This window comes from Juglans microcarpa x Juglans regia, chromosome 3D (genome assembly GCF_004785595.1).
Source record: "Juglans microcarpa x Juglans regia isolate MS1-56 chromosome 3D, Jm3101_v1.0, whole genome shotgun sequence".
Taxonomy (NCBI): domain Eukaryota; kingdom Viridiplantae; phylum Streptophyta; class Magnoliopsida; order Fagales; family Juglandaceae; genus Juglans; species Juglans microcarpa x Juglans regia.
In genome coordinates, this window is record NC_054598.1 from 21054508 (window position 1) to 21077607 (window position 23100).

Here is a 23100-nt window from a genome sequence, read left to right on the forward strand (position 1 = left end):
CTGGCACCCTGTTTTCCCAATCAAACAAGAAATCCAGCATCTAATTGAACCTCAACAATTACTCAACATTTTTATTCTCCCAAATTGGCATTACATTTTTTAGGATATCAAGAAAACTCAATATTTTTATGAATTCATATTAGTAGATACCAATCATTATCTCTGAAATTCCATGAAACTTACAAACTCAACTTGCTCCTCCTTCACCCCCCATTATTGCCTCCCACAAAGTCACTATTAAACAAGTTCTCATAATATCTCAATGGCAAAAAAATCCCTATTTAGTTAAAAAAATTTCTCAACCTTATAACCCCCAGTATTTTGATTACAATGATTATCAACAAGCATCGATGAAGGCCTTTTTAAGGTAGAATAAAAATCTCATCACTCCTGGTTTCTTTATTTTGATGAATTACAGGAGATCATAACACTTCCAAAACGGTTCTCACTTTGGTGGAACCATTATGACCCAGAATTCTCTCTTTATTTCCCACATCACTCCAAGAAAGATTTGGAATTTTTTCATCTCAAATTGAATATCCACATGCATTGGAACACTGTCATCTTCTTCTTCTATTTTTTCTAAAATATAAAATTAAAGTGGATTATGAAATAAGAGTATATCATTACTCCACATTCTTCTTGCAACAATATCAAGTTCTTAGCATGCCAAGTCTCAGAAAAATGGTGAAAAATTATAATTATGATCATGCTGTCAAGATGTTCTCGCAAGTTATCAAAACTCTTGGAAGTTTTAGTTTAGCGTAGCAAATTTCAGACCCAATTAGTCTCAATAACAAGCAAAAAGGAATTAAAGAACTTAATAGAAGTCATGTCAAAAGTTTCTAATAATTAGGATGAAGAAAGTCCGCTATCAAGTCATTCTCAACAGAACCAATTATCTCTAGGTCTAGGCCTCTCTAGCCGAGGCCTCCCCTTCACTAGGTTTTCCTCTCCAACCAACACAATTACTCCAAGATGCTCAAGACCTACTTGATTTGGACTTTTCAGATTATGATCCATATCTTCCGCCATAAAACAAAAAACGAAGATGTAAGATTTTCAATTATGAAATGGTACAATTATTCAAGCTAGACATCAAGACAAGAATAGTTATCATTACTATTTCACCGTTTCTGCTGATATATTAAAACAAAACAACTTTTAGCAACCATTATCATATTAATGTTCAGCTTTTACTATTTTGCCGAGACATCAAAACAAAACAACTTTTGACAACCATTATCATGTTATTGTACACTTTGTACTGTTTTTGTCAGGTGCAATTATCAAATACACTATTAATATGCCTATAAAAAGAAGACTTGTCAAAGGAGAAGGGCATTTAGAAAACCTTCTCTTGAGCATCATTTTTTCCAAAAACATTCATTCCCTATCCTTGGTAATATCTTCTTCTTTATGTCTTCTATATAGTACGTACTCTAAGAATTCCTCTTCCAAGTATGTTTAGTTTAATAATAAACTTGTTTATCATTTATTATATTTATCATGTAGCTCTCCTTCTTACATTATTTATTTCTATATCTTTATACTTACCATTATTTTTTTATAAGCATTAAGGTAATAGATATGACAATTTCAATCATATGACTTTTATTTTTTAAGGCCTCGTTTGGTTGTCAGATTCAGCTGAGATCAATTTAGTTAAGACTAATTTTAAGCTGAGTTTAATATCTAAAATTATTAAATTTATCTCAATTTAAAATCTATTTATATATGAGATCTATAATTTTTTTAACTTCTCATAAATACATCTAAATTCATCTTAATATTTAAATATATTTAAATTTATCTTAGATAAATATTACAAAATTTATTCTATCATTTTAACTCATTATTATTTATAAAAAAATAAAATCAACTCAACATGCAAACATAGCCTAAATCACGCATACACGTAAGCGGTTTTAGAGTAAACATAACACCTGAAAACAAAGCGACAGAGAGAGACAGACGCAGACGAATCGAAGTCTGTTCTCCCTCCGCCCATAAAAGTAAAGGTCCATGATCATATTTCCCACAAAATTCACACCAATCTCATCATTCTTACCCCAATTTATCACCCCGTCATTTCGATGGTCTAACCTTAAACCCCTCCCGTAATATATACTCCCCTAATTCGCCGGAAAGGATTTACAAGATGGCGTCTCCGGCAACTCCGGAGTCGATCTTTCTGGAAGATTTCGGACAAAAGGTTGACCTGACCCGTCGAATAAGGGAGGTGCTGTTGAACTATCCGGAGGGGACCACGGTGCTCAAGGAACTCATTCAGAACGCTGACGATGCCGGCGCCACAACTGTCCGCCTCTGCCTTGACCGCCGGCTCCACGGCTCCAACTCGCTCTTGTCTGACACCCTGGCGCAGTGGCAGGGCCCTGCGCTTCTGGCTTACAATGACGCCGTTTTCACTGAGGATGATTTCGTTAGTATTTCCAGGATCGGTGGGAGTATTAAGCACGGGCAGGCGTGGAAGACCGGCCGATTCGGGTAATGTTTTTTAAATTTCACTCGCACGCGCGCGTGTATATGTGGGTTGGGTTTCTATATTTTTTTTGACAAGTAACTTGTGGGATGAAAGAACAACTTCTATACATATTATAGACACAGTGATTGCTTTCGTTGTTTGTTAGAAAATGTTTCAAGAATCTTTTTAGGTTTCTACTGTATGCGTCCATATGTTGAGTTAGTTTTCCTTTTATGCTAAGAAATTTGGATCCCAGTGAGCTTGAATTTTCAGAGAATTGTAGCCATCAGGTGCAGCTGCCTAGTTAATTGTAACACTCTTTCCGTAGGTCAGGAATGTTACGTACATTCATAACATAATGCCTGGCAAAGAGATTCAATCACATAAAATACACCATCTATTGGATCATAAAACTAACTTAGCATGACAGTCTTTCATTACATAAAAGCTGAAACATAAAGAAATGATCTAAACTAGTTCTCTGTCATGCTAACACTGCTTAAATGTCTAAATCATACTCTTAAGTCTCTGGAAATTTATTCTACTTTTGGCACTCCTGCTTTGTATCCACAAAATCATCATCTGGGATATTTAAACATAAAACAGCGAAACAAACAAATGAGTCGAAGACCCAGTAATAGCACATTATACTGTAAACTTAACTTAGTTTAACATTAGGCTTAATTTTGAAAACTTGCATAAATCATCACAATATACATCTAACTATAGATCATTCTTTAGCAACATAAGCGTAATCAAACATATCATGGCAATACATGTAACATGGATGCATGAATGACTGACTCCATGCATTTCCTATCATTCGAACATAACTTATTCATCTTGTCTTTCACTTACTTATTGGCCATCATAACATGTGTGCATTGGTCCAATTGTTGTTGACCGTATATAACATATCGTAACATGGGGTGAACCACGCTTGGGTTTGTGGCACCGTATAACATATCATAACATGTAGTGAAACACACTTAGGTTAGTGTTATCACATAACCTTTGGTGAACCATGCTTGAGTTCGTGGCACCACATATCATAACCTGTGGTGAAACACGCTTGAATCCGTGTCACCTCAAAACATCATAGCTTACATGTGGTGGACCACGCTTGAGTCCGTGACTCGCACATCCACCCATAACATGAGGCCAATCTTAAAGTTTGCTTCTCATTCATGTGTTTTCACACTAACTTTCATAATGCATGTGAACATGTTTGCCTTCATGAATTTACACGGCATGACACTCTTGTGCATAGCATAACATAAAACATGGTAACCCTAAGGGGTTGGGCCCAAGTGGTGAAGGCTTTGGTCTTGGGGTATCACTCCTTTCAAGGTCCAAGGTTCAACACCTCATAGGTGCAAACAATCCTTTGGGGCCACACCTCCTGGTGAAAAGCCAGCGATTTAACCAGTTCCGTATAGGGAAACTTTCGAGGGTGCGGTGCACGGGACCGGAGTTTGCTCTGCAGGGATGGGTTCGAAGGGCCCTGCCTTGGAGAGGTTCCTTGACATAAAAAAAGAAGAAGCATACCATAAAACATGGCATATTGTTATGAGTCTTACACAACATAGCATAGCATGGGCATGACATAACATGATCTAAACATTACATGAACATTACATGGCATACGTGTGATTTTCATAATATATCATCCATTCTAGCAACAATCCATATCAGCATAGCATACAAAGTCTCATTCACAAGCATATCATTGTAATTCATAGAGGTTTGTGAAAAGGGGCTAACCTTGAATTGGCTCGTATCGTAGCATAGGTAAACATCACATTTTTCATGCAAAGCAGAATATTTATAGCACACATAAAGTTATGATCATGCTATTTACCTTTTAGCGTTACTTTTTGGATCCTACTTCATAGCTCATTACTGAGAGAGAAGGAGAGGTGCGGTGGTGGAGGTGAGTCGAGTTCGACGGCGGCAACTGGAGGATCCCTCGGAATAGTGGGGATCCGACGGAATTTGGCTGGCAGGTAGTTTCTGGGCAGCGTGTATGGTGTTCTGATGTTCTTTGTGGTCGACGGTGGCCTGAGCAAAAACACGCAGGAGCTATCTGGTTATTGACAGGGGAGAGAAAGCAACGTAGAGGGGTTTTGGGCGTCGATGCACGTCGTGGAGGAAGGAGGGCTTACTGTCGGCGTGCTCTGAGGTGGTTTCCGGCGTGGTAGGTGATTGGTTTGCTGTGAGGAAGGCTACGGGGGAAGGCTATGGGGCTTTGCTGTGTAGAAGAAAATTAGAATTTATGTGGGGAAGGTTTCTGGCCGCAAGGATGCTGCTGGTTGATGGAGGAATATCGTGGGGAACAAGAATATATATATATATATATATGTATGCGCGGGTTTTTGATGTGCGAATTGGTTTCCAATTAGGAAACTATTCAAACTTGGGAAACCAACAGAGGAATATACAGGGTGTTGATAGTGGAAGAAACCCAATCAAATAAAATCTCTATTTTAAAACTGATCTGTTAAAATATTTACTAAAATAATAATAATAATAATAATAATAATTCTAAACCCTGATTTTTGACCCTTATGTTACATTAATGGTCAAGGGTTAACAGGGCTCTACTCACCGGTAGGGTCGTGTATATGTTCACTCTCCAGGTGTGTGTATAAAGAGCCCTGCATTGTGATAAAAAAGAAATTCAGAGAATTGTCAGAGGGGAGTTTATTCTTTTTTTGTTGATAAGTAAAGTAAAAATTTTATTGAATCAGTAAGGCATAGCCCAGGGAAATTTATTCTTTACATACACTCATATATGTAATATATATTGTTAGGGAAATTATTTTCTTTCAAACAACTCTTCCAACACTTTTATATGATCTGGACATTCTTCATTTCGCTATGTACCTTTTCAGAGTAATCAGGTATGCTTCATGGCTCCTACATATGCAAGGAGCAAGCCAAAACCAGCTGAAGTGTTGATGACGATGATTATGACAAGCTAAGGGGGCTGAGAGTTGCAAGAATCAAGAAGTCCATTGAACTGAATAGGGTGGGAAAGAGAGGTTCAGAAAATGATTGGATTAGCAAGGAGAAATTCAAGACCCACTGGGTGCTAATGTAAAATAAAAATTAAAAAATGGAAGATACGAAAGAATAAATAATAAAACCCATGTTGTTGTTGAAGGTGAAAATGAACCTTTTTGAGAAGGTTGCAGATGGTGTTTAGACTAATTCTTAGATTCGATGTAGGTTGTCTCATATGTCCCGGTCCTATTTCTTTTGTTAAGGTTATGTAGAGAGAGGTAGAGAGAAGATTTTGATTGTATATTCTTTTCTTTCCCACTTCTATTTGAGCAACGTTCAGTACTTGTATGAAGAGGAGGTGTTTGTAAAAGAGGAAGAGAAGTTGTTTTCTCAATGTAGTGAGGGTTGAGGTCAGCCTAGAGCTCTCCGCAACACAATTACATAACAAAAAACTACAACTGAAATGTCAATAAGAACTACCTAATTGATGCTGGATAAACCCTAAGGACGGTGTAGGACTGCATTCTTCAACCAAATAGAAGTACCTAGTCTCTATTCCGAGTTCTTCTCCGAAACCCATCATTCAAGATAGAAATTTGAACCCCATTCTTGAAATAACTATGGATGGTACTTGTGGTCTAAGCTCGTCAACTGAGGGCAAAATAAGGGTTTAGAATCGGGGTTTTATTTTGCAGGTTGATTATTTGTTAGAGAGGCAAAAGAAGAGCAAGATGGAGCCTTTTCTTTTTGAAGAAAGCAGGTTGCAGGAATTTACTGACAACAGCTGTTTGAAATGTTTTGGGTTGGATTTAAAGGATTACATAGCGGATAAATGCTGGAAAAAAAAAGAGGGTTTTGAGATTTTAAAAGTTGTGAGAGAGTGGGTATGGTCAGGGGTTATAAATAGAGAAGAAAAGGGAAGTTCAAGGATACTCAATAGTCCCTGTCAGAAATCTGAATCATTGGGGTACATTGAGTAGATATGTAGAGACTTAAATTGCATTTGGACACTTAAATTTGGCAAGTATACTGAAGACTACATGAAATCCAATAAATAGTATCAATAATAGGAAAAATTCTAGAATATCTAGATCCGAAGTATTTAGGAAAACAACCCGAAAAATATAGTTATTTGTAGAAATGTTATGTAATTATATGCTTTTGCACATAAAGATATCTTCAACTCTTAAACTAGTTATCCTAATTAATAACTATTTTAATTCCAAACACTTATTGACTGGATGTAAAAAACATACAAGACTCCTTTCAATCCAATGTTATACGTGAACCTCATGAGGAAAAGCTTAAGTCTCCAAGACTGAAAGCTACTCTAAATACAGAAACTAGAGTCCTAGACTCTATTCTATCGCTGCAGTCATTCCCTCAAGCAATGTTCTCTAACCTTACCTTTAGTTTCTCTCACTGCATCTCCTTTTCCAAACATCTCCTGTTTTTTTTATATAAGTATTATAGGAAGTGACAAAAAAAATTTATAATTGGAGTATTGTCAAAATTTGTTTATTTTTTATGCATATTCTTTTAAGCCTTTTATGAAGTATGTGAGTATTCTTGTGGTCTTAGATAGGACCAGGCAATTTGAATTCGATTGCAATTCCATTATAATATTGGTTTTTTTGAGCCAATATTACTTCATAATATTATTTTTACCAATGAAAAAAATATTATGAAATAATATTATATTATCTTATCGTGTTGTATCATTTCTGATGTAACGTCATAAAGTTACTAAATTATATATGTAATAATTTTCTATATTACTCTTAGTTCCAAACATAAGGTAGAGGATCTAATTAGACTACTGCTGTAAGTAGATATATAACATGTTCATTTCTGGAGTAAAGAACCAGTCCTGCTATTTATATTCTTTCTCCTCTTCTATATATATATATATAATATGTATATATGTATATATCATGCTGCAGTTTTTTGTTGGTGTAGTTTTCTGTGATTTCAATGCTTATTTTTCTGAATTTACTTTGTTAATTTGCCTTTTTAGGGTTGGGTTCAACTCGGTGTATCATTTGACTGATCTGCCCTCATTTGTGAGTGGCAAACATGTGGTATTATTTGATCCTCAGGGATTTTACCTTCCCAAGGTTTCTACAGCTAATCCTGGAAAGCGAATCGACTATGTTAGTTCGTCAGCCATCTCACTATATAAAGACCAATTCTTTCCGTATTGTGCTTTTGGTTGTGACATGAAAATTCCTTTCGCTGGAACTTTATTCCGTTTCCCTTTGAGGAATGCAGATCAGGGAGTCAGAAGTAAGCTCTCGAGGCAGGCGTACTTGGAAGATGACATATCTTCCATGTTTGTTCATCTTTACGAGGAAGGAGTGTTCACGCTACTCTTCCTAAAAAATGTTATGTCCATCGAAATGTATGTGTGGGATGTTGGAGAACTTGAGCCAAGGAAGCTTTATTCGTGCTCCGTGAGTTCGGCAAACAGTGACACTGTGTGGCATCGGCAGGCGCTACTGAGGTTATCAAAATCGATAAATTTTACTAATAACGAGATGGATACCTTTTCATTGGACTTTTTGAGTGAAGCCACAATCGGAACCCAATCTGAGAAGAGGGTAGATAGTTTTTATATTGTGCAAACAATGGCTTCGGCATCCAGTAGGATTGGTTCTTTTGCTGCTACCGCTTCCAAAGAATATGATATTAACTTGTTGCCATGGGCATCAGTTGCAGCATGCACATCAGATGATTCATCAAATGTAATTTTCAGTATTCAATTCTTTCATAGTGCAAGCATTGCTTTCGATCTCTCTCTCTCTCTCACTCACACACACACGCACGCACACACAGTGACTTACACAGCATTTCAGTTTGGTACATTTTGGCTATTTTTGTCGCTATATGTTTGAGCAATTTAAACTCAAAAGTATGAATTTTAATCTTAATTGTGATATTATAGGCATGTGCATATATATGGTAACCTGTACTTTAACTATTGTACACTGTTGCTTTTAGCAGTTGTTCTATCCAGTATGAAAGTCAAATTTAATGGATATTTTGAAACCTTTCAATTATATATTCTGTGCATTGTTACCATCTAATTGCCTCTAGATTGGTACTACAAGCTGTAGATAATGCTTTTAGTGCATCTTAAATAGATGTAATTAGCTGGCATGTCGTATATTTTTGCCCCTGTTAATTTGGATATTTAATTGCCATATAGGTTTTCCATTTGACTTTTGGTTTAGCGAGAGAGGCATTCGGTGAGCCTGCCATGTGAAACTTTAAAGGATGTTCGTTTATACATCTGCAATAACCTTGTGATGTTGTACTGTGGAAAAACACAGGAAACCAAATGAGACATTCTTTTCCTAGAAGTAATGGGTGGGGACCTAGGCCATGATTTCAATTCCTCTTGGTGTGTGAGTTGGCCATTACATAACTGTAAAAAAAGCAAGGGAAAAAAGGAAAAGGAAAAGATACAAAAAGAAAAGGACCATGTTATATATATATATATATATATATATATATATATAAAGTGTAGTTATTAGCTGTTTAAGATGGTTCTAAACATGGCTGTTTGTCTTAGAATGCATTTGATAGTGTTTAAGAGGTTTTTCATTTGGCTTTTGGTTTAGCAAGAAAGAGCATTCGGTGAGCCTGCCCTGTGAACTTCAGTTGCGACGTGCATGCTTTGTCAGCCTTGGATGTTAAATTTGATGGTGAACGTCATATTTGATCAATGCACGTTCATTTTTAAGGCCTTAAGTTACCAAATTGCTATCGCGTCAAGTCTCAAAAGGCAATATTAGAGGTGAAAGAAATTTGGTTATTGTAGTCCTTAAAAAAGGATGTGTGCTATATGTTACGAAAGTTTCTATCATACATCAAGGATCTGCTGATGGAGAGTCCATGTTGCTCCAGAAGCTTAGAATTAGGGTGCCAGGTGCCGAAACTGGTACTTTGGAGGTCTCATTACGAAAGAGGTAGTAGTTATGGGGCTTCAGTGTAAGTTTTCCAATCATTTATTGTTGGTGCTAATCCTGTTTGGTAGTGTAAATGAGCCATTGCTTTTTATGAAAAATCACTTTTAATGGACTTCATATTTCGGATTAGAGTTGATCCTCACAATTCAATTTGAACAACAATTTGGGAGAGATTTCAGAAGTCTCTTTCTAACCATTATCAAACATCTTGGCTGAGGTCTTTTAAAGCTCGTGGTTGGGGTGTTAAATTTAGACCTTCCACTTGGTTGTCTACATAATGCTAACGGTGCTGTTTTTTCTTGTTTTGCGGAGCAAGTGGTTGATGCTAGAGATTTCATATTGCTGGGTAGTTTGGTTATCTTGGTGTACGTTATGAATGATCTCTTCATGGACACGGAGAGGACAAGCTGCAGTGGATTTCGGATTTTGCTAAACTGTATCATGGGCCTGAAAACTTTATTTCTTTTTTCTGAAATGATGATACTGGTAGATGGGAAGCTAAGGTTGGGGAAGTAGGTACTTTTAGCAAGATATTTATAAAAAAGGAATCTCTGAGATCATGCAAACGCTAGTCTTTTATGCGGTTAAACCATATACCGATGGGACGTGGGCCCTAGAAATTGTTTGCAACCAAGGGTTTGAACCTTAGACCTGGAGGAAGCATACCCAAAGACCAAGGCCCTTACCAGTTAAGCCAACCCCTAGGGGCTTTGCAACAAATATAACAGAACATCCATTCCCTCATGTCTACTAATATAATCTTTGCAGCTATGGATGGTTTTTTTGCCCAGTGCATGCTTCACTAGGCTGATGTTTTTTGGGCCCACAAGTATTTGTTTCTAATGTTAATTTTTGTATGTTGTACTTCTTGTTTAGAAGATTTGTTTTGCTTGTTCTGTATCAGTGCTCATGTTGTTCTGTATGCATGTTTGTGAGGCTGACCTGCCGAGTACTCTTGAACAAATAAATTGCTGCTTTTAGTTGTGCATTCCCCTGTTTGAAATCTTTTTTTCCCATTTTTCTCACTATACCAAAAGATTCACATATTGTTACAATATGATTTATAACAGAATGATGTTCTTAAGCTTGGTCGGGCATTCTGTTTCCTTCCACTGCCTGTAAGAACTGGATTGACTGTCCAAGTTAATGGGTACTTTGAGGTGTCATCAAACCGTCGTGGCATTTGGTATGGGGCTGACATGGATAGAAGTGGAAAAATTCGTTCTATCTGGAACAGGCTTCTTTTAGAAGATGTTGTGGCTCCTACATTTACACAATTGCTGCTTGGTTTGCAAGGGTTGCTAGGTCCTACAAATATGTACTATTCCTTATGGCCCAATGGTTCTTTTGAAGAGCCGTGGAACATTTTAGTCAAGCAGATATACAGAAACATTCATAATGCCCCTGTTTTGTATTCAGAACTTGGAGGAGGAAAATGGGTTTCACCAGCTGAAGCTTTTCTTCATGACGAGGAATTTAGTAAAAGTAAGGAACTCAGTGAGGCTTTGGTGCAGCTAGGACTTCCTATTGTACATTTACCCAGTACTTTGTTTAATATGCTTCTTAAAGATGCTTCTGATTTTAAGCAGAATGTGGTCACTCCTGATATAGTACGCCATTTTCTTAGGGGATGTAAAGCTCTTGTTTCATCAAGTAAATCCTACAAGCTTGTACTGTTGGAATACTGCCTTGAAGACGTGATAGATGCTGAAGCAATTACACATGCATATAATCTGCCTTTGGTTCCTTTGGCAAATGGTGATTTCGGATTATTTTCGGAAGTTTCGAAAGGACTTTCTTATTTTGTCTGCACAGAGTTAGAGTACATGTTACTTCAACGTATTTCTGATAGAGTAATTGATCATGATATACCTCTCAACGTGCTGAATAGACTCTCTGGTATTGCAAAGTCATCAAGGTCAAATCTTGTTTTTTTCAATGTTCATTATTTCCTTCAGTTATTCCCTAAGTTTGTACCTGCTGACTGGAAATATAAAAGTAAAGTTTTCTGGGACCCAGGGTCTTGTCGTGATCATCCGACTTCGTCATGGCTTGTGTTACTGTGGCAATATCTTCAGAATCAGTGTGAGAAGTTATTGTTGTTTGGTGATTGGCCTATCTTGCCATCTACATCTAGTCATCTGTACAGAGTTTCCAGACAATCTAAACTAATCAACGCAGTAAAGCTTTCCATTAAGATGCAAAACATACTTGTTTCGATTGGATGCAAGATATTAAACCCCAACTATGGAGTTGAACACTCAGACTTATGTCACTATGTCTGTGATGGTGATGCTGCTGGTATTTTGGACTCCATTTATGATGTTGTCTCTTCAGATGGTGGCAGCTTAGTGGAAACTCTTCATATTTTGGGAGTGGAAGAGAGGGATGAGCTTCGTAGATTTTTTCTTGATCCAAAATGGTATATTGGAGATTGTATGGATGGTTCTAACATAAGAAATTGCCAGAAGCTGCCTATTTATAGAGTCTATGGTGGAGGATCTGCTCAAGAAATCCAATTTTCTGATCTAGAAAATCCTCGAAAATATTTACCACCATTAGATGTCCCTGAATACTTTTTGGGAGGCGAGTTCATTATTACCTCATTGACTAGTGAAGAAGAGATTCTGTTAAGGTATTATGGAATTGAGAGAATGGGGAAGGCATCTTTCTACAGACAGCAGGTTTTCAATAGAGTCGGGGAGTTACCACCTGAAATTCGTGACAGCATCATGCTCTCTGTTTTGCAAAACCTACCACAATTGTGTGTCGAGGACTCATCTCTCAGGCAATGCTTGAGAAGTTTGGAATTTGTCCCAACCCATAGTGGTGCTCTTAGGAGTCCTGACAGACTGTATGATCCTCGTAACGACGAATTATATGCATTACTAGAAGACTCTGATGATTTCCCTTATGGTCCTTTCCAAGAATCTGGAATTTTGGACATGCTACAAGGTTTGGGCCTGAGAACATCTGTATCTCCTGAGACAGTTATACAAAGTGCTCGACAGGTAGAACGATTAATGCATGAGGATCAACAAAAAGCATATTCAAGAGCCAAAATACTTCTCTCCTACTTAGAAGTTAATGCTATAAAGTGGCTACCTACTCCACCAAATGATGATCAAGGAACAGTGAATCGAATAATCTTACGAGCTGCAACTTCATTTAGACCTCGCAACCTTAAATCTGACCTTGATAAGTTCTGGAATGATCTCCGGATGATCTGCTGGTGTCCAGTTTTAGTTTCTTCTCCTTTCCAGACATTACCGTGGCCTGTTGTGTCATCCATGGTTGCTCCTCCCAAGCTCGTAAGGTTGCAAACAGACTTGTGGCTTGTTTCTGCGAGCATGCGAATACTGGATGGAGAATGCTCTTCCACAGCTCTATCACACGGCCTTTGTTGGTCTTCTCCACCAGGCGGAAGTTTGATTGCCGCACAACTACTTGAGCTTGGGAAAAATAATGAGATACTGAATGATCAGGTTCTTAGGCAGGAACTAGCCCTGTCAATGCCGAGGATGTACTCAATTCTGACCAGCTTGATTGGCTCAGATGAGATGGACATTGTAAAGGCTGTTCTTGAAGGTTGTCGGTGGATATGGGTGGGAGATGGATTCGCAACCGCAGATGAGGTGGTCCTTGATGGTCCACTTCATTTGGCTCCTTATATACGTGTTATACCCGTTGATTTAGCAGTTTTCAAGGATTTATTTTTAGAACTTGGCATTCGAGAATTCTTGAAGCCCACTGATTATGCTAATATTCTGTGTAGAATGGCTGCGGAAAAGGGTTCCTCCCCTCTTGATGCACCAGAAGTCAGGGCAGCCATACTAATTGTGCAGCATCTGGCCGAAGCTCATTTTGGTGACCGGCAAGTGAAGGTCTATTTACCCGATGTTTCGGGCAGACTCTTTCCTGCTGGTGACTTGGTTTATAATGATGCTCCCTGGTTACTTGGCTCAGAAGATTTTGATAGTTCATTTCATGCTTCCTCAAACCTGACATTGAATGTGAAGAGAGCAGTTCAAAAATTTGTACATGGGAACATATCCAATGATGTTGCTGAGAAACTTGGTGTCTGCTCGCTCCGTAGAACCTTGCTTGCTGAGAGTGCTGATTCGATGAATCTGAGTTTGTCTGGAGCTGCTGAAGCTTTTGGACAGCATGAAGCCTTGACAACGAGGCTTAAACATATACTTGAAATGTATGCAGATGGGCCTGGGATTCTATTTGAGCTGGTGCAAAATGCAGAGGATGCAGGAGCTTCTGAGGTGACCTTTCTTTTGGATAAAACTCAGTATGGGACTTCTTCTGTTCTCTCTCCTGAAATGGCAGATTGGCAAGGTCCTGCATTGTACTGTTTTAATGACTCTGTTTTCAGTCCTCAGGATCTTTATGCAATCTCGCGCATTGGTCAAGAAAGTAAACTAGAGAAGCCTTTTGCAATTGGAAGATTTGGGCTGGGTTTTAATTGTGTCTATCACTTTACAGATATTCCCACTTTTGTTTCAGGGGAACACATCGTTATGTTTGATCCTCATGCTTGCAATCTGCCCGGGATCTCTCCATCGCACCCTGGCCTGCGTATTAGATTTGTGGGTAGAAGGATCTTGGAACAATTTCCCGATCAATTTTCTCCATACTTGCACTTCGGGTGTGATTTGCAGCATCCATTTCCTGGAACCATATTCCGTTTCCCACTTAGGACTGAGACTGTTGCTTCTCGAAGCCAAATAAAGAAAGAAGGATATGCACCTGAAGATGTCCTTTCTCTTTTTGCTTCTTTCTCTGAGGTTGTGTCTGATTCTCTGCTTTTCCTACGCAGTGTGAAAACTATCTCTATTTTTGTGAAGGAGGGACCCGGACATCAAATGCAGCTTATACATCGTGTGGACAGGCATCGTATCAGTGAACCAGAATATGAATCCAATGCACTACAGGATATGTTTAGCTTTATTAATGGAAACCAACATAGTGGAATGGATAAGGATCAGTTCCTGAAGAAACTGAGAAAATCCATCGATGGTGGCCTGCCATATAAATGTCAAAAGATTATTACTACTGAGCATAGTACATCTGGTGATATATCACACTGTTGGATAACCACTGAATGTATAGGCACTGGGCAAGCTAAGAGCAACTCTGCAGCATGTAACGACAAATCTCATAATTTTGTACCGTGGGCATGCGTTGCTGCATATTTACATTCTGTCAAGCTTGATAAGAAATTAAATGACATCCCAAAGACAGAGGATTCTTTTGTAATTGGGCCTGATTTATTTCAGTTTCCTACAACTTCCACTCAAGAAAGGAAGGATTTTGAAGGCCGTGCCTTCTGCTTTTTACCACTGCCAATCAGCACTGGTCTTCCATTACATATTAATTCCTATTTTGAGTTGTCATCAAATCGTAGAGACATCTGGTTTGGTAATGACATGGCTGGTGGTGGGAAAAAACGCTCAGACTGGAATATATACATCCTTGAAGATGTTGTTGCCCCTGCTTACGCTCGTTTGCTCGAGAAAGTATCATTGGAGATTGGCCCCTGTGATTTATTCTTTTCATTATGGCCTACAACAACAGGATTAGAACCTTGGGCATCAGTAGTACGGAAACTCTATGCTTTTATTGCTGATTTTGGTCTTCGTGTATTATTTACAAAAGCTAGAGGGGGGCAGTGGATTTCAACGAAGCAATCTATTTTTCCTGATTTCACTTTCCACAAGGCACATGATCTTGTAGAAGCATTAGCAGATGCTGGTCTACCTCTTGTAACTGTTTCCCGGCAACTTGTAGAGAGATTCATGGAGTTCTGCCCTTCATTGCATTTCCTGACACCGCAGTTGTTAAGGACTTTGTTAATTCGGAGAAAACGTGGATTTAAGGACAGAAATGCAATGGTTTTGACCCTTGAATATTGCTTGATTGACTTAATAGTACCTGTTCAGTTTGATAGTCTGTGTGGTTTGCCGTTGTTACCTCTTGCTGATGGTTCATTTGCAACAATTGACAAAAAGGGTTTTGGCGAAAGAATCTATATTGCACAGGGGGACGAGTATGGTCTTCTCAAGGATTTAGTTCCGCATCAACTAGTAGATTGTGGGATCCCAGAAGAGGTTCATCAAAAGATTTGTGACATAGCCCATGGTGAGGACTCAAATATTTCTTTTCTGTCATGCAATTTGCTTGAGAAACTCTTTTTGAAGTTACTTCCAGCAGAGTGGCAGCTTGCAAAACAGGTGTCTTGGACTCCCGGTCATCAAGGCCATCCAAGTTTAGAATGGATAAGACTTCTGTGGTGCTATCTGAAGTCATCTTGTGAGAACCTTTCTGTGTTTTCCAAGTGGCCTATTTTACCTGCCGGGAATAATTTTCTCCTGCAACTAGTTGAAAACTCGAATGTGATTAAAGATGATGGGTGGAGTGAGAACATATCCTCTTTGTTGCTGAAAGTAGGGTGTCTATTTTTGAGGCGTGACTTGCCAATAGATCATCCACAGTTGGAAAACTTTGTGCAGCCACCAACAGCAACTGGTGTATTAAATGCATTTCTGGCAATTGCTGGTAAGCCAGAGAATATAGAGGGGCTTTTTCATGATGCATCAGAAGGGGAGCTGCATGAACTTCGAAGTTTTATTCTTCAGTCCAAATGGTTCTCCGAAGAGAAAATTGAAAACATGCATATTGACATCATCAAGCACCTACCTATATTTGAGTCATATCGAAGTAGAAAGCCAGTGAGTTTGAGTAAACCTATCAAATTGCTTAAACCTGATGGTGTACGTGAGGATCTTTTGAATGACGACTTTGTACGCATGGAATCAGAGAAGGAACGAATTATTTTAACAAGGTATTTGGAGATTACAGAACCCTCCAGGGTGGAACTCTACAAAGATTATGTGCTCAACCGCATGCCAGAGTTTGTTTCACAGCAGGAAGCTCTTTTAGCCATTCTACATGATGTGAAGCTTTTGATTGAGGAAGATATTTCTATCAAATCTGCACTGTCCACAACACCTTTTGTTTTGGCAGCTAATGGATCTTGGCAACAACCATGCAGGTATGGTTTTTCATTCTCTTGTTGCTGCTGCTGTTGCAATTAAAAAAAAACAACATTTGAATAAAGTGGGTTTTCTTGTTATGTACTTATAAACTAGTGGCACTCAATATTGGACATTTATGAGGAACCGCCTGGTTTAGGCCTCGTTTGGATGTTGAGCTGAGTTAAGTTCTTTATGAATAGTAGTGAGTTGAGATGGTGGAGTGAGTTTTGTGAAGTCTACCTAGGATGAGTTTAGATGTGTTTGGATGTTAAGATGAGTTTAGATGTATTTATGGGAAGTTGAAAAAGGTTGTGGGTCCCGCGTGTAAAAAAGTGTTGAGTTGAAAAAAGTTGTGGGTCCTACTGTAAAGAGGTTTTGAGTTGAGATGAGTTTAGTGATTTGAGAATTGAATGTTTGGATGTTAGACTCTGCATAAAATTAGACTGAACTCTCAGTTCAGTCCAAGTTTCAAACGGGGCCTTATTGTATTGTAACCAATATTCTATTAGATAGACCTCTATGCCTGTGGAAAATTTACAGGATTAGTTGATTTGAATTTGAATTAATTTTTGTCATGTCATCCTTAATTGTTTTTTGTAACCAATATTCTATTACATTTGCTAGCAAGTTAGGTTGCATATGGATGTGTGTAATGTCCAAATGGAAGGCCTAAATCACATGGTCTATACTCCAAAAAGACTAGTCAATGATACAATTGGAACTCCATTGGAACATTATAAAGAGCAAGAACTTCTCATTTCCAAACAATGTAGGATTCTATACACCACTTACTCTTATTTTTATCATATGGATATCACAATCTCCCCCCGCTTAAGGACGTCGAGCCCGTCTTTCGTAGGTGGCACGACTCAAGTCCCACATTTTTGGTTGGGGTAGGCTTTGATATCATTTGTAACGCTCCAATGGAAGGCCCAAACCACATGGCCTATACTCCAATGATACAATTTGAGCTCCATTGGAACATTATAAAGAGCTAGAACTTCTCTTTCCTAAGCAATGTGGGATCCCATACATTACTTACTCTTATCCTTATCATATGGGGTATCACAATGTGGGAGTTTTTCAATAAATGAACTGTTTAATGAAGTTTTAAGTTCTGTTTTTGAATAATTTTGTTTGGAATGTAGTATATAAATAAAATAGTTTATGATAGATTTTTTATGTAAGTAAAATAGTTTATGATAGATGTGCATATTTTTATATAAGGTTGGAGAAATTTCCTGATCACGTGTGCCCGTTCTTGCTTTTGTGGGTTCATCACTAAGCTATGACCTTTCTTTAGTTATTGCATGTAAACATTTAATTTTCCATTCTTAGTTTCAATTTCTCCTATTTTCTTAGAAGAAAGTGAAAGGATCTATTCTATTTACATTCTTCCTCACTTTTAAATTGACATTTTTGGGCCTGTTTGAGGCCATACTATTAAAAGATTTTTGAGGTAATTTGATGTATCTTTCCTTTTGAGGGTTCATTTTTGTTATTGATTCATTTTGTTTTCAAGATTGAGTCTAGATACATTCTAGGAGTCTGTAAGTTTGGTCTTGAATTGGGTTTTACTCAGACTGGAAATTGTGATATGAATTTGATTTAACTTGTTTGGTTAATAGGAACTTTGGGGTTGGTCTATGGAAAAAACATTTGAAGGGGTTCGGGTGAGTTTTCCCAGTCCACTTAATATGAGGTGGAGAGGGTCTCAAGATAAAGTTCAAGTACTGTAATACCCCCGGTGAATGGGATTCACATTACTTGGGATGATGAAGTTATTGTCCTTTATAATAATTTAAAGGACTCTTATTGTAACATATACTAACTAGTAAGAAGAAAAATTGCTAAAACTTCTTCAAGTAAGAAATACAAAAAGCAACACTATTTGGGCCATAATCCGATGAAAGAGGGTATTAATATAGAAAACTTGAGCCCCAACATTGATATCTTGTAATCGTTGAAACCATAGTCATTCTTTCCAAAGACAAACAATTAGCATGGAAAGGTCATCCTCCACAGCAGTGCACAATGATGGCTACCTAATTCCACTTTCCAACATGTTAAGAGATTCCCCACTTGAGAAGACATAACCCAATTTATTCTAAAGAGGCTAAGAACCATGTTCCACAAAAGGCTAGCAACTTCGCAATGCAGAAGAAGGTGATCCACTAATTCCTCAATCTTTTTATGCATATTTTTTTTATAAGTAAGAAGTAATTTTATTATAAACGAATGTATAGGCGAAACCCATGTACACTAGAAGTATACAAAAGAAAACATCTAAATTCATTCTAGGAAACAAATAGCGACACTAGAAAATCATGAACAGAAGCTCTGTGAATCACTAAAGCATGCACAAAGAAATTCCGGAGTTGCTCCAAAGTACACTGCTTGTCATTAAAACACCACTCATTCCTTTCCATCTAAATGCACCACATAAGACACAAAGGAACCATCTTCCAAGCCGCATCTACTTGAGAACAACTATGAAGCCTGTTCCAACATGCAAGAAGATCAACCACTCTCAAAGGCATTACCCAAACCAAGCCGATTCTACAAAAAATGCCATCCCACAACGCCCTTGCCACCTTACAATGCAAAAGTAGATGATCCACGGTTTCCACAGTCTTTTTACACATGAAACATCAATCCATAACTATAATACCCCGCTTCTTTACATTATCCAACGTTAAAATTTTCCCAAGAGAGGCAGTCCAAATGAAAATAGCAACTTTGGAAGGCACGTGAGACCTCCAAATACACTTCCAAGGAAAAGGAGGACTATTCTGAAAAGTCAGTAGCTTAGGAGATACTTGGGGAATGAGATAAGATGATAATTTTGTAAATAGTAGTAAGATAGTTTGAGTCGAGTATTTATTGGGTTTTGAGAAATGAGAGAAAAAGTTAAATAAAAAATATTAGAAAATTAAAATATTGTTAGAATATTATTTTGTTTTGGGATTTAAAAAAGTTGAATTGTTTTTTGTTTTTTATTTGAAAGTTTGAGAAAATTGTAATGATTAGTTTGAAAAAATTGTAATGATTAGTTTGAAAGTGTTTGTGTTTGAATGATGTTTGGGAAATAGATGAGATAGGATGAGATGAAATTTTTTTCCAAACATCCCCTAGTATGAACGAACAATGAACTTTTTACGCCCTTTGGACTTCCACAACATCCTATCCTCATCATTACCACCAAGTCTCAGAGTATAAAAAGCTAAAGAAAGCTGAAATTTCGTCAATGTCCCAATCCTGAACAGCTCTACTTAAGCAAATATACCACTGAATCAAGCCATTAGAATGACAAAGCAAATCAGATACAGCAACAAACTGATTGGAAGCCAAACAAAAGATAGCTGGAAACACACTATTGAGGGCTCGATCACCACACCAAATGTCAAACCAGAAACGGATCCTTGATCCCTCTCCAATAGCATAACTAACATGACTAACAAAACTCTCCCAGCCCTTTTTAATGAACTTTCAAAGACCCACACCATAAACCCCTTGAACTTCATTAGAACACCAACCTCGCCAAGCACTTTCATACTTCCGATCCATGACCTCCCTCCAAAGCGACTCTCCTTCCGATTGATATATCCATAGCCACTTCCCCAATAAAACTTTATTAAAGATCCTCAAATTGCCAACCCTCCAACCAAAATAGGAGAATAAACTTTATTCCAACTAAGAGCACTAGCATTGATTTCTTTATATGCATCTTCAAAATCATATCTTTTGAAGATTGATGTTGCATATCAAGAAAAACTCTTACATTGGATTATGCATTTTTGAACCAAATAATAATAAAATCTTATTATTTTTTTCTTAAAATTATTATTTTTATATATTTTACAATTAGCACCATGTGCTCAAAAATACCAATTCCATATATCTAAATATTACCAATTTCATATATCAAAATGACCAATTTTATCAATAAATATTAATATGTACTAAAAAACACTTTGTATCATCAACTTATACAAATTTTATATATCAAAATCATCTTAATAAAAATTCCACAAAGTTGATTTTAATGGGTAGGAGATAGAAAAAATAGTAAAATAATGTTTGGAGAGTGAATAATGTTTCTTCAATTTTGAAGAAATACTATTCATAGCTATGCAAAATTTTAAAGATGCATAATCCAATGTAGACCAATTGAGAGAGATATTATGCAAATATAAAGATGAATATGAAGATGCATAAGCCATTGCCAATACTCTTAACAAGATGAAATTTAGTTTCCTCTCCCATACCACCCAATAAAAAAGCACGAAACAACTTCTCAATTTGGTTGGCCACCCCCCATCGGTACCGTCTCCGACTTTCCAAGGTTCACCTTGAGGCCTAATACAGCTTCAAAACATAATAACATAGCCCTTAAGGCTTGAATCTAACCATGATCCGCATCACAGAAAATGAGAGTGTCATATGAAAAAAGAAGATGCGAAAGTGTGAATTAGGCTTGAAAAATCCGAATCGAGTTTGGAATTGGAAAATGAATGATTCAATGAATCGAACTCTTGGATAATGAAGACGCCCAATTCCAGGAATTTCTCAGAAATGGATCTCTGTTCGATTCATAACAATTTTGAGTCAGTTATTTCGATGTTGATAAAAAGAATTAAAAATCATATATAATGCAATTCAAGCATTTAATATCATGTATAAAAGAGTATTAAGTATAAATTCATTGACTAGTTTCAATAAGAATATGATATGAATCCAAATAGTTTCAATAAACATGTAATTTATGTGTTTAACCTCAATTGTCAACATTTTTTTGCCTTATATACGAAGAAAATAAAGATCATTAAGTTACAAGCACACGGAAAATGTAGTATTTTATGCACAACTACAAATTTAATACAAAATACTCATTCATCTTCAAATTCTTTTGTTCAACTAAAGAAAGGGAGGGGGGACTCTTTTTGCTCATGAAGCCTAAGATCCTCTCTTGGAACTAGCTGGAGCTTAATGATTGAAACAAGTACCTTTGCATAAAATCTTTATTGTGGACTTGGAAGATTGATATTGTGTGTTTTCAAGAAACAAAGTTGTGTTGTTGATAGAAGCATCATTCATAGTCTGTGGGGGTGTCCTTTTGCAGGTTGGTCCTATTTGGCTTCCTTGGGAGCTTCATGTGGTGTTCTTTTAATGTGGGATAGAAGAGTGGTGGAGTTGATTGAGGAGTGTATTGGGAATTTCTCAGTTGCTAGATTATTTAGAAATGTTGAGGATGAGTGGGAGTGGGCTTATGTAGGCATTTATAGGCCAAATATGGATAGTGATAGGAGAATGCTCTTATGTAGGCACTTATGGGCCAAATATGGATAGTGATAGGAAAATGCTGTGGGAGGAGCTGGCGGGGTTATATTATCTACGGGATGTGCTGTGGTGTATGTGTGGAGATGTCAATATTACCCGCTTTCCTAGTGAACAATCGGGGGAACATCGAACTTCCTTGAATATGGAAGAGTTCTCGGAGTTCATCTTTGATTTGGATCTTATAGACCTTCCTCTTGTTGGGGGCAAGTTCACGTGGTCCAATATCTGCGGTTGGTTGCGATTGGATAGGTTTCTCATCTCTCCTTCGTGAGAGGCTCACTTTCCGGAGTTGTGCTAGGAGCGTTTGCCTCGAGTTTGTTTAAATCACTTTCCTATTCTGTTGGATTGTGGAGATATTCATGGGGGACGCTAGTATTTTGAAGTTTGAAAATATGTGGTTAGCTGCTGATGGCTTTGTAGATAAGGTTAGATCTTGGTGGTCTTCTTATCAGTTCATGGGCACGCCTAGTTTCATTCTTGCTGGTAAACTCAAGGCTTTGAAACATGATTTAAAGAAGTGGAATTTGGAAGTATTTGGGAACGTCGACAGTCAGAAGACTTCACTTATGGAGGAGGAGCTGTAGGTTTTGGACAGTAGGGAGGTGATGGGAGATAACTATGAGGATGTATTGTTGAGGAAAAGTTCGGTTGTGATTGAGCTAGAGAGGGTGTTGTTGATGGATGAGACTTTGTGGCGACAAAAATCTCGGGCTCTTTGGTTAAAGGCCGAAATAACTTCTCAATCCTATTAGCCACCCCTACGGGCAAAGGAAATAAAGATAAAAAAATAAGTGGGGATGTTGGATAACGTACTCTTTATTAATGTGAGTCTACCCCCTCTATAAATACATTTGTTTCCAACCAGCCAACATTTTCTCTACTTTCTCAACAACCCCATCTCAAATGGCTCTAGCCTTAAATGTTGTCCCCAATGAAAGACCCAAATATTTCATAGGCAAGGAAGCCACTTTACAACCCAAGAAACTCGCCAAGCTGTTGATACTTGGCACCACACCCACCGGAACCATCTCGGACTTACCAAGGTTCACCTTGAGACCCGACACTGCTTCAAAGCATAACAAAAGTGCCCTTAAAGCTTGGCACCACACCCACTGAAACTATCTGGCCACGGTCCGCCTCACAAAAAAGAAGAGTATCATCAGCAAAAAGGAGATGAGAAATTATGATAGAACCCTTAATCCCATTTCCCACCGAAAATCCAGACAAAAAACCTCCCCCAATGGCACATTGA

At 37.7% G+C, this 23100-nt stretch overlaps 1 protein-coding gene across 3 annotated transcripts in view; it reads left to right on the forward strand.

Moving 5' to 3' along the window:
* Positions 1-1956: 1956 nt before the first annotated feature.
* The window catches only part of LOC121255645 (sacsin), a 55873-nt gene continuing 34729 nt past the window's right edge, over positions 1957-23100 (forward strand). The window contains exons 1-3 of one of the 3 annotated variants that reach the window (XM_041156064.1): positions 1957-2508; positions 7509-8235; positions 10533-16525. In XM_041156064.1, the coding sequence (XP_041011998.1) occupies positions 2162-2508; positions 7509-8235; positions 10533-16525 (7067 nt within the window). In that variant the 5' untranslated portion in view covers positions 1957-2161. The remainder of the gene's footprint in view (positions 2509-7508; positions 8236-10532; positions 16526-23100) is intronic. The other 2 variants (XM_041156063.1, XM_041156065.1) reach the window with 2 other exon arrangements.